This window comes from Thunnus maccoyii, chromosome 5, assembly GCF_910596095.1.
Source record: "Thunnus maccoyii chromosome 5, fThuMac1.1, whole genome shotgun sequence".
Classification (NCBI taxonomy): Eukaryota; Metazoa; Chordata; class Actinopteri; order Scombriformes; family Scombridae; genus Thunnus; species Thunnus maccoyii.
Genome location: NC_056537.1, coordinates 13,311,348 through 13,330,588, shown reverse-complemented (window position 1 = coordinate 13,330,588; position 19,241 = coordinate 13,311,348). Strand labels below are relative to the sequence as shown.

The following is a 19,241-nucleotide window of genomic DNA, read 5'->3' as shown; positions in this document are numbered from 1 at the left end:
TCATGGATGTACTGTGGAAAACAACCTTTTTTTCTTTAAAGTTTTGAGGAAAAACTGTATAGATGGTATGTAAAATTATCACACAAATGTGCTCATTATAATATTGTTTTTTTTAAAACCTGTCTGCTGGCTGTGTGAGTATATGATCAGGCTTGGGCTGTTATGGTTGTGGAGGGGTGGGGTGTGTGTAATATTAGGTGTGTATGTGGGGGAGGAGGTTATGCTGACTGTAACAATCCTTACTTTGTGCATTAAAGTATTGGTTGAATTTTCTTTACACTAAATACAGTATGATAACTCATTCTAACACACAATTATTAAAGGAGAGAGTGAATATATACTTTGAAAGATTTGAAAGTCTGTATGAAGTTTGATTGAACACAGTGTCAGCTTAAAACAACAGCCAGGTGCTCATATGAACACTGAAAGAGGTTTTCCTCACTGTTATCATTCCTCCTGTTCATGCTGGCTTCAAATGCACTTTAAATATAAGTGATGGGGGTCAAAATCCACAGTGTGTCCACACAGTCATTTTGAGTAAAATGCATTTAAAAGTTTATATGGTTATATGAGGCTTCGGCAGTCTGAGTTAGTCATATAAAGTGGATATCTCAGTCTTTTTAGCATAAGCTTCCCTCTTTGTGTTTCCTCAGTCAGTGTTTCCCTGTTGAGCTTTTGAAATCATGAGATACTGAGGTAAAAGTTTGAAATAGTGAGTAAGTCAAAATTTTGACTTAAAATCTCATACTGCTGACGTAAAAAGGCACAAGAATGAGTTCATAAATGTACTAAGTTCAATATGTGTCTCATAACTCTGACTAAGTATCTGAAGTTTGACTAAGACTGATTATTTTTTACTTAGTATATAATAAGTTTGATTTAAAAAGTCTAAATCATGACTTAGTATCTCATAATTCTGACTTAATGATTTTTCATTCTTAACATTTATCAATATTATGTTTGATCTCCAGTCCATGTGGAGCTTGAGAAAGAGAAAATGCTGCTGGCTTGTACATTACATTAGCTCTGTGTAATAGTGAATAATTTTCTGGGTTATGCATATTTAATGCATGTATCTGATGACATATCGCAGATGTTTATGGATAGTAGGAGGTGCATCAGCCTCGCCGGTTGGCTGGTTGGCTGGTTGGTTGAGAGACCAGGCTGGGACTGTACCAAACGCGGAAGTGACGCGCAAAGCTGCCATCCAGGGACCTTTTCGGTATTTACAGAAGACACCGTCCACCGCATGCAGTCGTCTGGGAGCCAACCTCGACCTATACACGGGCTGCCACGCAAAGATCAAAGCCATGGCTCCCTTGTCCTTACCCCTGTTTTCTCTTCTGAAGCACAAGGAGTGTCTGCAGAAGGCGAATATTTTCTGTAATGTCTTACAAGGTTTACAGCACCGGACGTTCAGATCTCGTTTATGGAAACGGAATTTCGGTGCGGTATCTCATGGAGTAGGTCAACTACTGTCACACCAACCTAGAGCCAAAAACTACGCATCATCTGTGTGTAGCAGCTCTGCAGACGGCCAGGACATGACAGAGAAGCTGTGGTCTGTTTACAATGAGACCAAAAGGCAGACTGAAGGTATGAACGCACATTGTAGAAACCATTGATATATTCCAAATTGTTAATAACCCTGTTATGATCAATATTTCCAGCAGCTAATGCACCAACTATTTCCATCGCCACACTGTCTGCCAAAGTCTCACTTTAGCAGCCTTTCAAGCAATAAACACATCCTGCAAATGTCGTGGAAATGATGCATACTTGTTAATACTTGTTAATTTGTTGTTCAGATAAATGGGGCTGGACAAAACAACATGAACACTTGACAAATTAAATGCAATCCATCCCTTTATGAAGCTTATGACATCCTAATTATGTTTGATTTTAGTTGTGTGCAGGTGATGTATTGTATTATAATCGAAGGTGTTTCTGTATTTTTGTCCATCCCCTGATCATAAGATTAAAACCCACATGTCTCTCAAGAAAGTAGGTCATAGCCAAATCTTTACAGCGTCAACACAAAACTATGAAAATTCCTGAAGAATCTTAACAGATTTGGAGGTGCTAGCAGAAATCGAAGCTCAACTATGTTGTATCTCACACAGCTGCACATTTTTGCCTCCTCTTGCTGCATGTTTGAGCAGGAAACAGGCTCATTTCGCCTGACACTTAAAATGATTACACCATGCGCACAACCATTCATTACAAAGTGGTGCTACAATAGTTGGACAGAAATCTAACTCGCAGGTACTCCATATCAGTGATTAGTGGCCTAATTTAAGCACAATACTGAACACCATATCTAAAGCAACACACCCACAACCCTCAAGAAACTTTGTTATACGTTGTTATCAGACCACAGCTCTTGTCATCTTAAGATATATCTTCTTTCATAACAACCTGCAAGTGGAACTCTCCTGCAAAAGTTGTTTAGTAGTGTTTCTTCCAACAACATAACCTCAGTTGTTTATCTCCTCTCAGGTTTGATCCCGGACATATCCACAAACTCGGTTGACCCTGACACCATCTTTGCCAACAACGAGATGAGCCTCCGAGACATAGAGATCTATGGCTTCGACTACGACTACACCCTGGCGTTTTACTCCAGCCACCTCCACACTCTCATCTTCAACATAGCACGGGATATCCTCATCACTAAACACAGGGTGAGTGTGTGTGTGTGTTCTCTCTAAAACCAGGCACATCAAACATACAATACCTCTGCTCCGGATAGTGACAGAATCATTCATCTTTTTCTGAAACTGACTTGTCAGCTTTGTAACTGATCAACTCATAGAACACAACAATACACAACAATACATGTCATTAGTAATATGTCCTATAAAAATCTGATCAGGCTTCCATTAGATAACACTGTCACATTTCCAGTAAGAGATCAGTAGTAGAAACTTTTTATTCACCTGACATTTAAGGTTTTTAAATGGCTTACGACTGTGTAACACCATCAAGCACTGTTTTACCTGCATCCTGTAGGTGGATTGTGGATTATTGTTGTGGTTTACTCTAATCATCTGTTTTGTTGTCATACCAACTTCTGATTTTTTTGGGGACTAGTATCCAGAGGGTCTGCGAAAGTATGAATATATTCCCGATTTTGCTGTAAGAGGACTTCACTATGATGTTCAGAAGGTAGGAAGAGCTTTGTCTATCTCAAAAACTGGCAGCTTTGTTTAAAATAAATGTTTGCATCATTTGTACTGTAAGTACTAATATTCAATAAATTTTGATAGGCACTGCTGATGAAGATTGATGCTTTTCACTACATCCAGCTGGGAACTGTATACAGGTATCTGTATTATATAATACATCTCACATCAGGGTAGTGGGTTAATGAATAAAACACTGATGGAAGTAGAAGTTTTTTTTTCTTGGTTAACAAAATATTACAGTAAACAACACAATCTTTTAACATTTCAGGGTTCACATGTCTTTTTTGGTGTTTCATTATCCCCTTTGTTGTCCAAGCTGCACATGAATGACCATGAATTCTATTATTATCATCATCTATCTTTGTGATATTTTGTGTTTCTTCCACAGGGGTCTTCATCCAGTCAGTGATGAGGAAGTAATTGCCATGTATGAAGGTTGTCACATACCTCTAGAGATCATGAGCGACTTCTACGGCAAGGTAAGATCACTTCCACACCTATCTGTACTATCACAGGTACTGCGAACATAAAAAAACAACAGAATATGACATATGTTAACTGCTGTCCTGCAGAGTCATCATGGCCACTCCATGAAACAGTTCATGGACATTTTCTCCCTGCCAGAGATGACCCTCCTGTCCTGCGTCAATGACTTCTTCATGGGGCACAACATTGACTATGAGCCAGTCCATCTGTACAAAGATGTGAAGGTGAAATATCTTGTTATCTTCTTCATTCTTTGATCAGTGTTTTGGGAAAATGCATGAAACAATCCTGCAATAATCTGATCAGATCCAGTCACATGTACTATAAAATTGTGCTGTCATACTCCAGCCATTCAATGCCATCTTAATTTTAGCTCTGAAAACCCGGTGTCTAATTTTAGTCGAGCAAGCCTGCCTCCAGCCATCTGCGCCTGTTCTCCGGTGGCTCTGCCACTTCAGAGGGAGTGGGGCGAGAAATCAGCGTTGTGTTCCCCCTTTGAGGGCAGCTGTCATGCTGGTTTTGTCTATTCTGTGTGGCGCTGTAGTGTTTTTGACAGAGCGCTGCCATTAAAAGCCCTCACACACACTCTCCGCTCCACGAGTGCCTCTCATATCTTTTCAAAGGCACCCTCCTAAATCTTTTCTCTCCAAGCCTGATTTAGTATTCAGCATTAACCCTGTCATTTTTCAACTTTATTTCCCCTTGACTTTTGTGTGCATCAAACAATCTTTGTATATGATAAACTTCCTTTAAGTTTGCCTTTAAATGTGCAACCTTGCCGGGGAGAGCCTATTCACTCATTCATGTATTCAAAGGCACTTTACACTGTTAAAAATGTGGCGGAAAGTTTTTCTCAGTGTCACCGAAGTAAATGAACTCCACAGCTTGCTTTCTTCATATTTAATTTGTATTCAGAGATGCACTTTCTTTGTGCTTCTAAGTCAACCGTTTATATACAGAGCAAAGTGTTGCTACTGGAGCTGAATGTTAACATTGTGCTATTGAAGTCATGACTTCCTGGCTGAGAGCTGTTTACTTTTTCCTCTTTGCAGGAAGCCATTAGAGATGTTCACGTCAAGGGCATTATGTACCGAGCTGTGGAAGCAGATATTGGTAATGTTCTTTGATTTATATGACTTTGTTTGAACTAATATAAAATGAATTATACAGCCACATTTGAATGGTTGCCAAGACATAAAAAATTAATTCAGAAACAAAGAGGCTGTGATATGGAAAAAAAACAGTTTTGTTTGCACAAATTATATCAGGACAACTCATGCCCAGCCTTTTCCCCCTAACCCTCTATTACTGTTTGTCTTTCGCTCTCTGTTTTCTTAATTTGCAGGGAAATACATTTGCTATGGCGAGCAAAGCCACGCTGTGCTGAAGAAGCTGTCAGAGCACGGAAAAAAGATGTTCCTCATTACCAATAGCCCCTTTGACTTTGTGTAAGTGTGCGCAGACAGGGTGCAAGTGTTTGTTAGCACGGTTAATTAAAAATGTCAGGAATGAGCGCCGTACTTTTTTTTTTTTTTTATTGTCGCTACCATATAACACCACAACTTGTATGGATTTGCAAAAACACATCAAAGGGTTTTCTGCTCACTAGCACTTGTAAATCATTGACTATGATATTATGATTCCTTTGATGTCAGGGTTGATTGCACAAAATGACCAGCTACACGTATCCCACCTCAAAGGGCTTCCCAGAGCAGAAAAACATTGAACCCATGTCCTTGAATTAATAGTTTGTTTGTTTCGTGCAGAATTATAAGCAGGAACTCACTCCTTCTACTTGGAAAAATAGTGTAGGATGGACACACAGTAGGGTTGCTGGTGTTTGCATCACTATCTGTCTGCTCTGTGCCCTGAGCTCAGACGCTTGTTAAGGTATCCTTATGATGAGCTCTAAAGTGTTGCAGACACAAGTATAAAAGGTAATGTCTTGAATTTCTGTCTTTCTCAGGGACCATGGGATGAGGTACATTGTGGGGAAGGACTGGAGGGACCTCTTTGATGTTGTTATTGTTCAAGCAGACAAACCTAGTTTCTTCAATGACAGGAGAAAGTAAGTGCGTTTGTGTGTCTGTACTGTAGTTTATACTACGCCCATGCTGTGCTTCGTTTACGCCAGTAGAGGTCTCATGAGCACATATAGTATGGTACCACACTGCCAGTAGATTGACTCGCCAGTAGACCTTGTACACTATTTGTACAGAAAACATGGATTGATGCATGTTTGTTTGGGAGCTGCCAGTATTATAATGAATAAGGTTTGTCTTTGTGTATTTTGCTCCAGACCTTTCAGGCGAGTGACAGACAAAGGTGCGTTGCTGTGGGACAGGATTCACAAACTGGAAAAAGGGCAAATCTACAAACAGGTGTTGTGCCAGAGAATTACAATGATATGCCAGTTAAAGATTTCTGACAAGTTAACTCCTGGATACACTTTATAGAGTATATTATTGATTTTATTTTTATGTGTGTGTGTGTGTGTGTGTGTTTGAATACTCTAGGGAAACCTTTATGAGTTCCTGAGACTCACCGGCTGGAGAGGATCCAAAGTGCTCTACTTTGGTGATCACATCTACAGTGACTTGGCAGTAAGCAGCAGCAAGACATATTCACAACAAAGGACTTCCCATAACAATACACAAGTGTTAGTAGCATGAAAGATTATGATACTATGAATAGAGAGAGTAACCCCGCATTGATCACTCGCCATTTAAGATCTTATTTTAGACTCAACTGTGATTCCGTTGAACTTGAATGGCTGGAGTTATAATCAGTAAGTGTCTGTGAGAAGATGCAGATAGTGAGATACTGACTGAATGTTTGAAAGAGAACAGTGACGCTAGTCGAGAATATAATCCTCTGTGCATAGTTACATTAGCTCTGCATTGGGTTTGGATGACATTTATGGCGTTTTAATGAGAGACAGTGTCTCTTGATACTCCTGCAACATATACAGTAGTGAGAATCATTGCACTTTATTTACATTTCTATACCTTAAACCTGTGAATTTACCAACAGCTGCCTTCCAGCTGACAAACTAACCAACATTAGTTTTCTGCTGCATCAGTGAGTTATAACGACATGAATATGTGAATGTTTGTCACATCAACTTTAGGTGGTGTTAATGAACGTTTACATCTTTGGCGTAATGCCTCGCCGGTGGCTGGCAGCCAGCTGTCAAACATGTCGTCTTGCTTATTTAGAAAGATGGAATGTGGCGTGTGTGGTTTACACCAAGCACAGCGTACACTCTCTGACTGTAGGATGAGATCATTACTGCAAATAGACACACAGCAGAAACATCTCTGAGCTACCAGGGAGATACAGAAGAGGGAGAGATGGATGGAGCAATATTTTATTTCTCGATTATGCGGTTTTATTAAAAATTCCAAACGCACAAAATCCGAAAACATGTTCTCACAATCCTGGATCCATTTAAGCTGGAATTTTCATTCGTCCATCTCTTTTCCAGCCATGTAACAGTGAATGAATTCTTCATTGAGGCTTAAAGTCTATTTTCTTTCATGTCATATGTACAACTACATTGATTGTGTATTGAGCCCTGAGCACTATCAAAATGCTTCTAAGTACACAACAGTACTAAGCGTATCAACTGTGACACTGTTGCTATTGTGCTGCTGATGTGCTGCTTTCACCACATGACCGTCATAGACTAGGCCTTTTTATAATAATTGTCTCAATAGGTAATCAAAAATGTCAATGACAAATCCACAGTGTAACAGCAATTATAACACTCAGACTGTATGATATGTACCTCAAACCCTCCCTTGTGTTTATTATTGCTTGATTATTTCCTGCATGTGGACACATGACTCTCAAGCCAAACAAGTGAATTCCTAATTGTCAAATTGACTAATTATCCTGTACCCGGTGTTGCGATTTAAAACGGGCCTTTTACCTTTCAGGATCTGACGCTGAAGCACGGCTGGAGGACAGGCGCCATCATCCCTGAGCTGAGAAAGGAGATCAAGATCATGAACACAGAGCAGTATGTTCACATGATGACCTGGTTACAGGCACTGACTGGACTCATCGAGCAGATGCAGGTAAGGAGACAGTGGAAATCGTTTGTGTGTGTTTTCCACGTGGTGTTTTCTCCTTTTCTTTCTCTCTTTTCAAAATGACGTGCTTAGCCTCTGTGCGCTGCTCCCAAATAGGTACACAGGGATCCCGCATCTCAAGCTGTCGTTGAAGAGTGGATCAGAGAAAGAGATGCCATGAGGTAAAGGAGATTATTACTTTAGGAAATTACTTTTGATGATTTATTCTTGTAAAAGTAATCTAACCTCCTCTTGATGTGTTTTTTATGGAAGGCCACAGACAAAGGACATCTTCAACGCTCAATTCGGGAGTCTCTTCCGGACTTACCACAACCCCACCTACTTCTCACGCCGACTGTCGCGCTTCGCTGACATCTACATGGCCTCCATTAGCTGCCTGCTCAACTACGACTTCCAGCACACCTTTTTCCCTCGCCGCACTCCTCTGCAACACGAGTCCCCTTCTGGCCTGAACACTCCCCTTAGGGTCTGAGCATCTCCTCACAGCTCCACAGGACCAAAGCAGAGTCCGATTAGAGAGATGATCAGAGAAAGAGGAAGCTGACTTAAACATAAGCGTGTTGTAAGTTTTGAGATATGTCGTTTTAGAAAATGCACGGCACATTTTAACTTATGTACAACGGTAACAATCATGTAAAATGTTGATGTTTGATTTATTTATTAAGCTTTAAACTAATTAGTTATGTAAATCCTTTCAAAGAATTAAGTGTGCTAAAGGGACAGTGGATCTAGTGCTTTTTAAGCCAAATGAAACATGCAACAGATTGTATTTACTTTTTCATTTTAAACCTGGATACCTTGTATTTTATGTTATTAATATTCACACAGACTTTGGAACATTGAATGTATTGATTGTTTCAGGTTTGTGTGTGTGTGTGTTTGTGTTTGTGTGTGTGTGTCTTTGTATGTATGAGAGAGAGAGGGGTAGTGAGAAATGAGATAAATATGATGCACTTACACAGTCCAAGCAATAGGGGGCAGTCACACATTAAGTCTATCATGGTCTATATCTGTACTGTAGTATTGATTGTACATCCTTTTAAAGATTATATTTGCCTTTTCATCATTTGCATCTATAACACTGTAAGAAAACTGGTTAAATGGGAATACTGAGATGTGACATTTACATCATAAACTCAGTTGCCTTAATCTCTTATTCACATTACTGCGATGTATATTTTTGTAATAGCCTAATATAATTTATGGTAATCAAGCTTTTCAAATGTTGCCAGGCAGCGTTTTCGTCAATTTCATCATGAATTGCACATTGATGTTCTGAGATCTTTGAGTTTAATTGTTTTAACCATTTTTACACAACGCGGCCTGTATGTCTCATTTTAGCAGATGGAAAATGTTCACATTTGTCAGGGAAAAAAATGGAACATCATTGCTATGTTTAGCACTAGTGTTGCTGTTTGATCTGTGAAGGCAGCACTGAGTTTTGTCTTTATGGGTTTAACACTTCTGCAAAAAATGTGTGAACTGTGTTATCATGTGCAAGATTGAAGGATTCAGATTGATATATTTGATAAACAAGCTGGAGCTTTTAATAATTTGGAAAAAGGAAATTCTTAAACAGTGGCCACAACCCAGACCTCATGGTTTTATTTGTGTTTCTGTAGCTTTTAATTTTTGTTGACTTTTTTTGCTTTTGGTGGAGTGTATTTTTATTTCACTATTTATTAAAATGTAAATGATCTTAATGATCCTATCCAAGTGTTCATGTCATTAATTTGAATTTATTTGGATTAGGATAATTGTCCTGTAATTAGATTTAATTAGCAGGTGTTTGTTTACTGAATGTCTTGTCCATTTTTGCACCATGCTCCTATTTTCCTTTGTTATTATCTGTATAAACAACAAAAGGACATACTTCCAAATTTGAAAACTGATTTTGAGGACTAACTGGCCCCATGTTAATAACCCTCAACTTTCCAATTACCATTATAGCAGCTGGTTCATTGGGATTAATCCCTCCAAATCGTGTTACCGACCAATTTCCCATATTACATTTGGGGCTTTCTCTATCAGATAGAAGCACAATCTGAGATCTCAGAAAATAAGAAAAGCTGAGTGGTTGGACAGGGATCAGAAATGATAAGATCAATGACGCTGGGTCCTGAGCTGAGCAGAGTGTCTGTGGGCTCAGTGTCACAGTTTCACCAAAGCTGGACTTCATTTAGGCACCATGGACAGCAACAGCACGCCGTGGAGCTCCGGCTCGCATCCTCCATCCTTCCACGCCGAGTTGGAGACTGTGGTGCCCACCATCTTCCCGCAAGTGGGCTACTGCATACTTTCTTTCCTCATGTTCATCAACACAGTTTTATCAGTTTTTAACAACGGTCTGGTAATAACCGTGATGCTGAGGAATCCGTCTCTCCTCCAGCCCATGAATGTGTTCATCCTCAGCCTCGCCGTATCTGACCTCATGATAGGCCTGTGCGGCTCTTTGGTCGTCACCATCACCAACTACCAAGGCTCTTTCTTTATTGGTCACGCAGCCTGCGTGTTTCAAGGATTTGCAGTCAATTATTTTGGTAAGTGGAGCTGTGAGAGAGTAGTGAGTGTGTTATACACCATTTAGAGACCAATGGCTGGAGGTCTATCATTGTGAAACATCATTACAAAGAATTACAAAAGTTAAGGTTAAAACCAGAAATGGTTTCTTCATTTCACGTCTGAGTGATTTCTAACTGCAAAACTGTTCATGTTCTGGGCTTTTGATGCTTTTTGAAGTCTTTCTACACTTATCAAATGTATTTTCTTCAAACACTCGGAAACTAAACAAAAAAATCTTAAGGTCTACTCATTAGCTTTTTCCAGAGCTTTTAACCACATCTCACGCTCCTCTGAGTGGATGGAGTTATTGGAGATGTTCTCCATGACATCCAAGCATCTTACTGAGATGTGGATGTAAGCTTTGGAAAAAGATAGTTCAAGATTGTTCATTTGTTCCTCTCTTCTAGGTCTGGTGTCTCTCTGCACCCTGACTCTGCTTGCCTATGAGCGGTACCACGTTGTGTGTAAGCCTAAAGCTGGTTTAAAGCTGAGCATGCGGAGAAGCATCAACGGGCTACTAGTTGTCTGGGTCTTCTGCTTGTTTTGGGCTGTGGCACCCTTACTCGGCTGGAGTTCTTACGGACCCGAGGGAGTCCAGACCTCCTGCTCTCTGGCCTGGGAGGAGAGGTCGTGGAGCAACTACAGCTATCTCATCCTCTACACACTCCTCTGCTTCATTATCCCTGTTGTAGTCATCATCTACTGCTACTATAAAGTGCTGAAATCCTTGAATAAGGTAGGTTATTAATGGCTTCTGCATATTTATTGCACGTGTGCACCATTAGAGCAAGATCTAAAATTCATCCTGTTTGCAATCTACCGCCTACAGACTAAAACAAGTTATTAGCCTTTAATGGGAGTCAAATTTGCTTTCTACTCATAGCTGAACAGGAGTGTGGAGCTTCAGGGTGGGCGTTCCAGCCAGAAAGAGAATGAGCACGCCATTAGTATGGTACTCGCTATGATCATAGCTTTTTTTGTTTGCTGGCTGCCCTACACGATCTTGTCGATGGTGATAGTTGTGGATCCAGAGCTCTACATCCCTCCACTGGTTGCCACCATGCCCATGTACTTTGCCAAGACTAGCCCTGTCTATAACCCCATCATCTACTTCCTTTCCAACAAGCAGGTAAACAGCTTTAGTGTATGACTGCTCTAAAATTGAAATACAAAGTCTGAGGGTGAACAAATATAGAAAACACAAGGACAACATATTTGAGTGGCTTGTTATGTTTCCTGACAGTGTGTTTGTGTATTTTCATGTCCAACAGTTTCGTGATGCTGCTCTGGAGGTGCTGTCATGCGGCCGCTACATTCCCCACGGGCCTACCAGTGTCAGCATCAACATGCGCTCCTTGAACAGGTGGAGCCGGCTGACTTCTCTAAGCAGGAACATCAACACTCAAAGTAAGGTGTTGCCTCTGTGACTTTCTCCAGCAAACACAAGAAGCTGACATGGTTGTTACTGTTTATTGGTGCTTCATCAGGGACACAGACCTGCACATCTACAGGCCCATGTCTTTCAGAGAGGTCTTCACTGTAGCCCAATGAGAACAGAATCGGCTCAGAGACTAATAGCTGATAAACAGAAGGTGGACAAAATAGGAATCCTAATGCGATCCAATACAATACCACTCAAAAGAGTGCTTATTTTGTTCACTTTTTGTTAAGACTGTGTCCAGGTAGAGATGATTAATCTCTTTTCGATGCTGTAGTTCCTTTTGGCATTTTATTGAATTGCATTATATTGCAGGGTGTTCATGTAGTATTTGTCCATCACTTTTTTTTTCTAGAGCAGTGAGAGCATTCAGTAAGATGGCTTTATATCTGTATGTTTAGATCAATAAAATGTTACCTTTTTTCATATTGATGTTTGCAAGTGTGTGTGTGTGCATGTGGAAAAGTAGTCCCAAAAAAAAAAAGAAAAAGGTGATCTTGAAAGGACAGAAAACACTGACTGAATTGAATGTTTTGTGAGAAATGTCTTTTCCATATGTAATTTTCCATTTGTATACATTTTTCACAAGACTGGGAGAGTCAAATACAGCTGGACTGCAGAGAGAGAGAGAGCCTGTGAGGAAGTGAGACCCTTTACCCCTGAATTTTTGTTCATAAATAAAATGCATTGGACATGTTTTCATGCAGTGTGAGAAAAAACTTCCTCCTTTCTGAAAGTCAGTTAGATGCTTAACATTTTCAGGGTGTTGGGCAATGCATTCTGTGTGTTTATTGATTCATGCTTACAGTAGACTGTGCAACACTTTTTATATTACAAGGTCTTTTTCTGGGAACAAATACTTTGATTTTGTGTTAGTTAAACACCTACTGCACTTCTCTTCTTCTGACATAATATCATTACCCAGCTACATCATCTAATCAACACTCACATCCAGACCAAATAATTGTATTTATTGTGGATTACTCAGTATTCAAGTCCTGCCTTTTGCCAACTCTCACATTTTTCAGACGTCCAAACCCAATTTACTCGGGAAAAATATTTATTAGTTGTAGGAAAACAGCAAAGGCAACATAATATGTTCTCCCTCAGATTGTACAGCTGACCTAATACATCAGAGTAACATAAGGCATATTTTTTTAAATCACTACAGCAATACCAACAACATCACATGGGAAATTTGGATGCACTTGTCAGGCGATCCTGCCTCACTTAGTGCATATTATAATGCTGAGAATCAGGGGAGTCAGTGATGCAGTGAAAGACTTTCAGCCTTCTTGGCTGACCCGCTCTGTGGTCTGCCAGGTTTTTACATTTTTTTAAAAATCATCAGTTCAGAGAAAGATGACGTAATGACAAAGTCTTTGGGTCTGATACAAATGCATGGTTTCGTGTCTCACATGGCACACGCCTGAGCCCCCTGAGTCACCAGCATGAAGATTAATATGAATTACTGAATAAAGATGAAATAAGAGGGCCTATTTGGGGAGAAATTTAACCGTTGAGTTGGTGTTTGATATGCTTCACTTGATTCAAGAGGGGTTTTCTACTGGTGTAGTTTACTTTATTTTATTCATTGATATATTTTTCAGTTTGTTGATATGTTTGCTTTAGCCGATGATGTCATTAGACCTATAAAACCTCGACCTTTAATGAAAATGAAATAAACCTGTAAAATGTCAATGGACTTATCCTTATTTTTCCAGAAATTTACAAAAATAGGACTGTATCTTACATGCAAGTCTGGTGACACTGTTTTTTCTTCACTTTTTCTTGCTTGATCAAACCCTCCAAGTATGATCAGCTTGTCCTTCCCACCGTTGAACACCAGATTCGTCTCTCACAGGTCAGATTGAAATCCAGCAGTCCAATCCCCAGCATGGACAACCAAGCATAAAGACTATTAGCATGAAGAGAAAGTTAATTCACCCTTTGACTTTGGCTTGCCTATTCTGTGCTCTGTAGAGCAACCATGTGGTTTGACAGATCTGCACTTGGTCTGCTCATTACACTGTGCACACAAAAGTGATATCTATACACCAGGTTAGTGGTGGGTACCCCTATTGTATTGATTTGGAATAGTCTCTTTGTAGCTATGTTAGGATTTTTTGATTAGTTTGGTTTTGTGCGTGAGAATAGTCAGGGTGAATTTTCTTTTTTTTGGTACCACCAGTTTTGTCCTGTTCCTTCTTACTTGTTTGGCACCCTTGATGTAAATATTGTAAATGGAAATCTGATTCTAAATAAAGTGTTTCTGATTTGCAGTTACTCTTTTGCCTCATCATTTCTATTTAAACAAGTTAGTTGTCACTTTGTCTCAGTTCATGTTAAAATTATTTGTTAGCAGCAGGTTTTATGAAAGCTTTGTAGTTGTAGTTTGGTGGAGTTTTCTCTTCCATTATGCAGTTATATAATTTTTAAGGGGAATTTGTCTAATAATATGATGGTCAGGAGGAAAATATATTGTGTTGATCTAATCCCAGATTTGGCATAGTCCATAAGCTTGCACATTTGAAGCAAAGAGCATTTCACACTTTATCTCCAAACAGGATTACACAGTGTCATGCTATAATCCAGCAGCATGGCTTTCTTTATTTCCTGAGCCAATTCAAGAACTCCCAAGTCATCCATCTGGCACAGTTAATGCAAAGCTTTGTGTTATACTGGTTTAAATGAAATGGACAGCTGTTCACTTCACACACACATATGCATGTCCTTTGCATCACAATACTATATCATTCAAGACTGGATATAAGGATTGAGACGATAGTGACGTAACTACTTTTCAATTAACAGCTATCCTTTTTTCCCCCCTGTCGTCTCTTCTGTGAATACACAGCACAGTTTTTAATGAATGTGAATAGTGAGGACTCCCAGGTGACTTGCTGGTGCTGTGGAGTGATAATGAAAAGGGCGGATGCTTTGGCTTAACTTGTCTAAAGTACAGGTTCAATTAGTCATTCAGTGGAGAATCACATGCCCGACAAGAGAAGCAGGCTTAATGTATGTTTGGACAGCGTAGTAAGACTGAAGATACAGAACTAAACATGTTGACTCTTTGAGCCTGGAGATGAGAGGCGAGCCTACACCTGCATGGGACTATGGGAACAACACCATTTGGGAGAAATACATTGACATCTCTTTCATTGTGGCAAACTGCTTGATTCTGTTGATCACTTCTCTTGTAGGTATTGCAGCAAATATTTTTGTCATACTGGCAGTCTATCACCAAAAATCACTGCAAACGTGGAATAATGCGCTAGTGGTGAATCTTGCAGTTATTGACATTCTTCGATGTGTAATTGACTGCCCCATTCTCCTTTTCATTGTTCTGGTCGTGTATCAAAGAGGACATGTGGACGAGTTGATCTGTGATACACAAGTGGCTTCTTTCTCTTTCAGCTGCTGCATTCAATTGATTACACTGGCTTGTATAAGTGCGGAGAGATACCAGGCCATTGCACAGCCTTTCAAAACTGCTCAAAGGAGAAGACGGATTATGGTATTGATTCCTCTCACATGGATCTTAGCTATTCTGGTGGCTGGTTTTTGTCTGATATTTGTGAGAGACTCACCCGTGCATGTTAAATGCAAAGGATCACAAGGAGAAACATCATCCTCCTATGATACCTTTGGACTTTACATGTTGTTCCCACTATGGGCAGCTTGCTTTGGTGTGATCAGTGGATTCTATGCTCGCATATTTACCCTTGTAAGATCACACAATCGCAAAATATTTGACAAAGGTACTTTTCCCCTCTCTAAAAAAGAGCAAACAGAGGATAAACAGAAGAAAGAAGAATCCGTGGCTGTGGAAAATGGACAAGGAAAGTCAGAGCAAACCCAGACTTTGAACAGTGTTGCTCAGGTGGAGCTGGTGACACAAGCTGAACCAAATTCATCCAAGAAAGATTCAACAACTGCTCTACTGACCTCAAAAAAAGTGACACAAAGTGTCTCCATCGATTCAGAGAATAAGAAAGGATTAAAAAATACAGTGGAGATAACTGAGTTGGGAACAGAACATCATCATCCTGCAGTGCAGACTGACAAGAAACCTTTTAAAGCAGAGCAGTCTAACCCGTGTACTATGAAAGTTGAAGCAAAACTATCAAAAGGGGATGGTGCCTCTAGTGTTATGAGCTCAACCGCAAAGCCCCAGAAGGTGTCAGGCAATTTCGACACAGAAAAGCAGTCCAAAGAGAGAGTGAAAAGTGACAAAGCACCCTCTGAAATGAAAGAAACAAGTCCCCATGTTCCCTCCTCTGCACAGTTAGACAATCCTGAATCCACTTCTGTTTTGCTGATTGAACCGAAACAGGTTAAGAACAGCAACGGAGGAGTAACATTGGCTGTTGTAACAGTAGGTCAAGTGTCTTCATTGCCTCCAGTGTCAAATACCCTCCCTGAAGTAGAATCTACAAAACAAAATGTGGAAACGGAAGGTGCCGTTTGCATGATGCCTTCAAAAGCTGGTAAAGAAAGAGCGAACAAAAAGAAGGAAAGCAAGATGGCCAAACGTGCTGGTTACATAATTATGACCTTCCTCTTATTCTGGCTACCTTTGATCACAACTATCCTGATGAATTTCATAGTTCACAAAAACAAGAATACACAGGTAAGTGTAGAGATAAGGATGCATCTTTTACTGGCAATTTGTATGTCATACAGTGGAAGAAACAGTTTTTGTTCATAGTATGCGGTGCTTCTCAACCTCGTATGAATTTTGGCTGCTTACTTTTAGGCTTCCAAAAATTGTTATGAACCCAGCAAATATAAAATTGTCAAATATATCAAACAAATATGTATATATTAGCCTTAGAAATTTCCCATGACCTTGTTCACATATCAACTGACCCAATGTGGGGCCCCGAACCCAAGTTTGAGAACCTGAATTTGAATTAATATAACCTAGAAACTGATTAGCTGTGACATGTTTGTTTAATGCTCTTTAACACTTTCTAAATTCTCCATTATTTTTTCAGATTACAGTCATTCAGGACGTGGAGATCCTGTCGGTGTCTGTTGCCTGCATCACATCACTGAGTGACCCAATAATATACGCCGCAGTCAACCCTCAGTTTCGGACAGAGTTTTACAGGCTCAAGAACAGGGTTAAATCCATATTCAATAAGAAATGATAATGTTTCCACTTTTGTCTACCAGTGAGTGACACTAGACCAAATGACCACATTCAATATTCACTATTATTCATTTATTCTTATTCGAGATTATTACTATTATATTAAAATGGTTAACCTTTGTCTAGTCATTGCTCAAATATGAACTAAATTAAACCCCAGACGTACAAGTGTGAATTTCCATTTTGCTTATAGGAGACCTATCATTACAGTGTGCTGCTGTGTTATCTTAGATTTTATGCAGATTGACTTCTCAGCAGTTACTAAACACTGCAGAGCAGAGGTGCTGCACGCTGTGAGAAACAGCCTGGACCAACATAATCAGCCCAGCAGGGGGACACTGTTGAGCTCCCAGTCTCAATCACTGAGACCTGCTTGTCTGTCTCCAGAGACCCTTCAGCCAGGACCCACTGCTGGGCCAGTCAGGTCCTCACATGTCCTCCAGCAGCACCTAATTATTATGTTCCCATCTGGTTATTGAAGATACTCTTAGAGTAATCAGGCAAAATGTTATGACATCCATCGAAGTGTGTTCTCTTTGTCTTATTAAAAAAAAAAAAAAGACATGGGTCATTTAATGGATGTTTCAGTAGAGCTACAGTATTTATTTTATCCACTGCATCAAATGCACAATGTGTGATTATTTGTCCCTTGTCCTTACCCTTTATATATGTAGTCCATGACAAGATTTGTATTTCATTAAAAGCAGTGTTGCAGAATTTACATCATAACATACACCAGCCTCATTGTGTTTCCTTTCATCAATCTCATTTTTACTGACAAACCTCCAACAGTAAGCAGAGACATACTTTAATAAAACAGAATTCTGCAATGACAGCATGCAAATCCTTAATTCAACCAGCTAACAGACAGAAATAGTATGCCAACAACTGTCAACTAAATCTAGAAATAAGAGGATCCAACTTCGAATGCGGTTGATAAAGTTCTAAACGAGATATTTACAATATGAAAAATGTACAAAATGGCCCTTTAACACAGTGAACTCTACAAAGTCTTGCTTTTGAATATTATAATTTAGGATTAACTCAATCGAAAGGATGTTCAACACTCTTTCATATTCCAGGTCAATACAATGTGTCCAAATTAGGGTTAGTATTAGTTAAGTGTTGCTGAGAACATTCACTTATATTTCTACCTTGTGACCTAACTAATATGTACCCTGTATATTTCTCAATGTCAATTGTTATTTAATGAACGTGGCTTTCACATAAATCCATATCAGAATGTCAAATATGTATGGTAACACAGACTTTGTCTTTTTGACTTTCACTTGCACATTTCACAAACATGTCATGATGCGTAGTATATTTTACTCATCAAGCGATGACATCAACCAGTTAATGAATCAGTTAATGAATATTCACAACAGTTATCCATTCCAGTGGATGCATGTTTTCTGAATTTACAACAGTGAGGGGACTATTAGAGACCAGTTAATTGAGGGGTTTCAAAACAATCTATTTAACTGGGTGGTGAGTGAAGTGAACATTTCTAATGTGTAAGTAGACTGATTTAATATTCACAAAGATGGTCCCCAGTTAATGAATATGTGTGCTTTGTCATCAGAGGTCATCAAGAATGACCTTTAAACATCTGCCTTTCGTCCTTTGAATCAGAAGACAACAAATACGACTACATTACATATTCAAAAATAAAGTTTTTCTCAGTACTTTTAGGCAACAACAATAACCACGCAATCCCAACTCTTCCTTGCTCTGCTGTGCTTAATGGAGCAAGATCTGCTGGTCGCTTTTCTTCCAAGGAAGCCGTCCACACCACTCTAATACCATGCAGAGTTTGACATCAGATGAGATCACTACTTGAAAAAACCCCGACCTCTGCTAATCTTATAATCCCTCTAGATTATGGCAGGTTGATGCTCGGTGGTCCCTCTCCTCAGCATCTGGTGCTTCTTGAGACCAGTTAGCTGATCAGATAGGCATGACATCTACAAGGCAGATACTCGGACAATGTTGCTCTGAGAGTATGTGGTGGTGGTGGAGCCGTCCCTGTCTGATGAGGTCACCACCGGGGCAGATAGGCTGACCATGGAGGGAGTGATGTAAGGTTCTTCACATTTCAAGGGCACAGTCTCATCGAGTTTGGCATTCAGGCTAGAGCGGCTGTAAGAGAAAACACAGGATGAAAGAGGATGAGAGACCTGACCTTGTGGATGTATTACACAAAGCCTGTATTACACAGTGTCCTTTTGTACATTCTCAAACTCTATAAAAGCCACTATTAAGGCATATTCACATTCTTTGTACAGCAAATATATGGAGGATAATTG

General features: G+C 39.7%; 4 protein-coding genes across 5 annotated transcripts in view; 3 read left to right on the top strand and 1 right to left on the bottom strand.

Moving 5' to 3' along the window:
* The first annotated feature begins 990 nt into the window (after positions 1-990).
* On the top strand, positions 991-9,430 carry nt5dc3 (5'-nucleotidase domain containing 3). The gene is made up of 14 exons (XM_042411721.1): positions 991-1,596; positions 2,500-2,684; positions 3,094-3,168; positions 3,270-3,325; positions 3,577-3,667; positions 3,761-3,898; positions 4,727-4,787; positions 5,020-5,122; positions 5,641-5,742; positions 5,974-6,055; positions 6,191-6,277; positions 7,616-7,756; positions 7,868-7,932; positions 8,024-9,430. The coding sequence occupies exons 1-14, from the start codon at positions 1,071-1,073 to the stop codon at positions 8,241-8,243; spliced, it is 1,932 nt and encodes a 643-aa protein (XP_042267655.1). The 5' UTR covers positions 991-1,070; the 3' UTR covers positions 8,244-9,430.
* Positions 9,431-9,959: 529 nt separating this feature from the next.
* On the top strand, positions 9,960-11,760 carry LOC121897315 (parapinopsin-like). The gene is made up of 4 exons (XM_042411723.1): positions 9,960-10,311; positions 10,741-11,069; positions 11,217-11,462; positions 11,605-11,760. The coding sequence occupies exons 1-4, from the start codon at positions 9,960-9,962 to the stop codon at positions 11,758-11,760; spliced, it is 1,083 nt and encodes a 360-aa protein (XP_042267657.1).
* A 3,099-nt stretch (positions 11,761-14,859) lies between these two features.
* LOC121897314 (dopamine D2-like receptor) lies at positions 14,860-16,930 on the top strand. Its single transcript, XM_042411722.1, has 2 exons — positions 14,860-16,407; positions 16,775-16,930. Exons 1-2 carry the CDS (start codon positions 14,860-14,862, stop codon positions 16,928-16,930), a joined length of 1,704 nt encoding a protein of 567 aa, XP_042267656.1.
* Positions 16,931-17,537: 607 nt separating this feature from the next.
* The window catches only part of LOC121897461 (potassium voltage-gated channel subfamily D member 2-like), a 30,925-nt gene continuing 29,221 nt past the window's right edge, over positions 17,538-19,241 (bottom strand). For both annotated transcript variants that reach the window (XM_042411973.1, XM_042411972.1), the window contains one exon: positions 17,538-19,074. In XM_042411973.1, the coding sequence (XP_042267907.1) occupies positions 18,900-19,074 (175 nt within the window). In that variant the 3' untranslated portion in view covers positions 17,538-18,899. The remainder of the gene's footprint in view (positions 19,075-19,241) is intronic.

Coding starts and splice junctions, on each gene's coding strand:
- nt5dc3 (XM_042411721.1), top strand. CDS start 1,071: ATGTATCTGATGACATATCGCAGATGTTTATGGATAGTAGGAGGTGCA. Junction 5,743..5,973: donor TTCTTCAATGACAGGAGAAA/GTAAGTGCGTTT, acceptor ATTTTGCTCCAG/ACCTTTCAGGCGAGTGACAG. Junction 7,757..7,867: donor GACTCATCGAGCAGATGCAG/GTAAGGAGACAG, acceptor GCTCCCAAATAG/GTACACAGGGATCCCGCATC.
- LOC121897315 (XM_042411723.1), top strand. CDS start 9,960: ATGGACAGCAACAGCACGCCGTGGAGCTCCGGCTCGCATCCTCCATCC. Junction 11,070..11,216: donor TGCTGAAATCCTTGAATAAG/GTAGGTTATTAA, acceptor TTCTACTCATAG/CTGAACAGGAGTGTGGAGCT. Junction 11,463..11,604: donor ACTTCCTTTCCAACAAGCAG/GTAAACAGCTTT, acceptor CATGTCCAACAG/TTTCGTGATGCTGCTCTGGA.
- LOC121897314 (XM_042411722.1), top strand. CDS start 14,860: ATGAGAGGCGAGCCTACACCTGCATGGGACTATGGGAACAACACCATT. Junction 16,408..16,774: donor ACAAAAACAAGAATACACAG/GTAAGTGTAGAG, acceptor TTATTTTTTCAG/ATTACAGTCATTCAGGACGT.